Here is a 3,574-nt window from a genome sequence, read left to right as displayed (position 1 = left end):
GTGGCCTGCCTGGGAAAAGGAATACACGGCGAGGGGAAGGGACGCAGATAATATACCTAGGAGCGAAGGAACCGAGCGAGGCCAGAAGAAAGGAGGAGGAGGAGGAGGCCCTCGCCGTATACTAACGTTATATTGTGGGCGAAGCGCAGGAGGAGAGAGATACCTACAAGTGTAGAATAAAAGAGAGAGAGAGAGAGAAGGAGCCGGTGAACGCAACACACGGTTCTCCGGCAGCGCCTCGAAGCCCGTACGGGAGGCCAGTCGCAGTTGCCGCAGCGGTGCTACAGCAACCGGCCACACTTATACCGATTTATTTCGCCACAGATCGCGAAAGTGCTCTCGCGCGCGCGCGCGTGTGTGCGTGTGTGCATCTGTTCCCTGTCAAAGTCGCTGGACCACCTTTGACATAAAGTGACAGAGTGGTTTTTTTCTTTTGGAGCGCTAAGTACGTGAACAAACGATGGAAATGTATAAATAAAACTCGAGTCTCGTCTCGGGTCATGCTGCTGGCTCAACGAGTCGAGTTAGCTCAGCTCGCCATAGGTCCTGGTGACGTATGAGCCGGATATGAGAGGATCCAGCTGTCCTCGGCGACGATTTAGCCAAGTGTACGTGCGCGCATGTTTGTGAGAGGAGTGCAAGTGCAGGTGACGGTGGCGGTGGTGGTGGTGGTGGTGGTTAGTGCGAGGACGGAGCGGAAGGTGAAAGGAGCCAGGTCGCCGAGAGGTATCCGCGCGTAGGAACCGATCGCGGTTAACGGGAGGAGGGGGGCATAGCTATATAGGGACACCGAGAATACAGGAGTAGGAGGAGACAGTGTGAACGACCGTTCCGTCGAAGCAGCCGGCGAGCATCGTCATCTCAACGAGGAGTTTTCAAGATGCGGGGCTCGAGCCAGGAGAGCTCGACACCGTACTGCCGCTGCCGGGTGCTCTACCTCGGCAGCGCGGTGCCCCACGCGAGCAAGGAGGGCCTCTTGGGGGTCCAGGAGCCCCTGAGGGAGCTCTACCCGGAACAGGGGGCCCTCGGGGCACGGGGCATCGACTCGTGGCTGAGCGTCTGGAGCAACGGGCTTCTACTCGAGAACGTCGACGAGCACCGGAAAAAGGTCACTCGCTTCTTTCCCATCGAGTCGCTCCACTATTGCGCGGCGGTGCGCCACGTCAAGGCCGGTGCCGGACCCGACGCGGCGGCCACGACCCGCTTCTTTCCCCTCGACTCGCCCTTCGCCCGCACCCCCAGCGCCAATCACCCGCCCCTGTTCGCCGCCGTCCTTAGGCGCACCACCGGCATCAAGGTCCTCGAGTGCCACGCCTTCATTTGCAAGCGCGACATGGCGGCCAATGCCCTCGTGCGCTGCTGCTTTCACGCTTACGCCGACAGTCGCTTCGCCAAGGGCCTCGAACCCCCTCCCAACGCCGGTACCAACAACAACAACAACAACAACGACAGCAGCAACAGCAGCAGCCCGACCACGGTCAACCACAACAATCACAACAACGACCAACACCACTACCACCAGTCGACGGGCAGCCTTTACCACACGCTCGGGGGTTCGAGCACGACCCTGGCCGAGGCGCACAACAATCACAACAATCAGCAGCAGCAAAACGGCGGCCTGAAGCTCGTCGATGGTGGCAACGACGACGACACCACCAGCCTCGTGTACAACGGCGACGAGAATCACAAGGTGTGGGCCCGTGGTCGGGACGAGCTGGACGGGCTGTACCAGGAGCAGGGGACCATGCGCAGTACACGGGGCTCCCGGTTGCGTCAAATGATTGCGCCCCCACCCCCGCCGCCACCCCCGCCCAGTCAGCCCCTCATGGGTACCGAGGAGCCGCGCGGCAACGGTGGCAAGAAGCCCCCCAAGAGTAAGCTGCAGAAGCGCTCGAAGCAGCGCCAAGAGGATCAACAACTGCAGATGCAGCCGGTCTACGCGAACGGCCATCCCCATCCCCACCCGCACCACCACCACCACCACCACCACACGCTCGGGCACCCGGCTCGTCAGGGTGGACCCGGTTACCATCCCCACCACCCCCAGAGTCGCTCGGTGGCGGGAACTCTGGCCCGACCGGCGCCCATCCTCCTCGTCCCGGCGGCCACGTTGCCCCGCAAGCTCCACCATCATCCCTTGCACCCGCCCCCACCGCCCCACCGTGCCATCCGAGCTGCCGCGCCCATCGTGCCCCTGTACGCGCCCCTGCCCGTCGTGCCCCCCGTACCTCCAACCGTGATCTACGGCTACGGGACGACGGGCAACCGGGGCCACAGCCGCCGGCACAACCTCCACCTGGTGGACCAGCAGCAACTCGAGTACGGCTCGAGCCTCGGGCTGCACCAGTCGCGGCGCATGGCGGCCTCGCACGCTGATCTCTCGTCGACTAATGGGCCCGTGGCCCAGCACGCGGAGCGGGCCTCCCCCGAGAGCCCGGACAACAACAACGAGTCGCACTTTGGCACGGGCATCTACCGGCGCAAGGGTCACTTGAACGAGCGGGCCTTCTCGTACAGCATCAGGGCGGAGCACAGGAGCCGGAGCCACGGCAGTCTCGCTTCGCTGGGCTTTGCCGGGCAGCAGCCACAACAACAGCACCACCAGAACGGCGGGGTCATGCCCAAGGAGGAGAAGAAGGACAGGGAGATGGCCCATCTGGTGGCGGGTCTGAGCCTCGACGACGGTCTCGGCCAGCGGAACGGCAATTACCACCCGCAGCCCTTACCCAGGCCCAAGGCCCGCTAAGGCTCTCTTTCTTAGATTCATCTTTTTTGTTCGCGTCATTTTTACGGAAAAACAACTACCATCATGATTGTGGCAATTATTTTTCATACCATCGATACCATTAACCGTAAATCGTAGGTACATACATAGGTGTATTATCTGCGTCGACATACCCCGACCTTGCGTTTTTTATGTAATCGCCGAATAGTGCGTAACATATGATGATTTATTATATATAGGTACGCGTGCGTGCTGCTGCTTTGTACACATCAGCGAAGCGTAAGATTTTTATCTTTCAATTACGTATATTATGTATACTCGTCCGATTAAACCGCGCAGGGCCCACGTAGAAGTCGATTTAAAAATAACTCATATACATGCCATCTTTCGAAATAAGTATAGGTACGCGAGCAATACGAGAAAATTTGAATAAATTCAACTTGTTTGGAGCCCCTGTCGTAACAACCCGCCGCGTATAAAATGGGTTTTTTTTTTTTTTTTTTTCTTCTTTTTTCAATATTACATCCTTGACACGTTATTTGTCAATGGAAATTTCAGATGTTTCTCATAAACTTTTTCTCAGCTTCTTTTTTTGAAGCGGCAACACGTCCATCCGCGGATGGGACCGTCCTCGCCCCTCTCACATTCGATTCGATCCAAAGACGAGAAAGAGAGAGAGAGAGAGAGAGAGAGATAGTAGGTATACACAGATCTCGAAAAAGCCAGAGGCGTGATCGGCTCTAATGGACGCTCCGTTCGTTATTGCCTCTCACCTCCGACCAGCACAGCCATTCTATCACGGGACCGAGTAAAATCGCATCTCATACAAATACAAATACAGGTATACAA

General features: G+C 58.0%; 1 protein-coding gene across 1 annotated transcript; it reads left to right on the top strand.

Moving 5' to 3' along the window:
* Positions 1 to 845: 845 nt before the first annotated feature.
* LOC106636166 (uncharacterized) lies at positions 846 to 2,746 on the top strand. The gene has a single exon (XM_014348486.2). The coding sequence runs from the start codon at positions 881 to 883 to the stop codon at positions 2,744 to 2,746; it is 1,866 nt and encodes a 621-aa protein (XP_014203972.2). The 5' UTR covers positions 846 to 880.
* The last annotated feature ends 828 nt before the right edge of the window (positions 2,747 to 3,574 follow it).

The sequence above is a fragment of the Copidosoma floridanum genome, unplaced genomic scaffold (assembly GCF_036245765.1).
Source record: "Copidosoma floridanum isolate Cflo_tuat_1 unplaced genomic scaffold, Cflo_Japanese_pri ptg000007l, whole genome shotgun sequence".
NCBI lineage: Eukaryota > Metazoa > Arthropoda > Insecta > Hymenoptera > Encyrtidae > Copidosoma > Copidosoma floridanum.
Note: the sequence above shows the minus strand (reverse complement) of the source record. Positions and strands in the feature narration are given on the sequence as shown.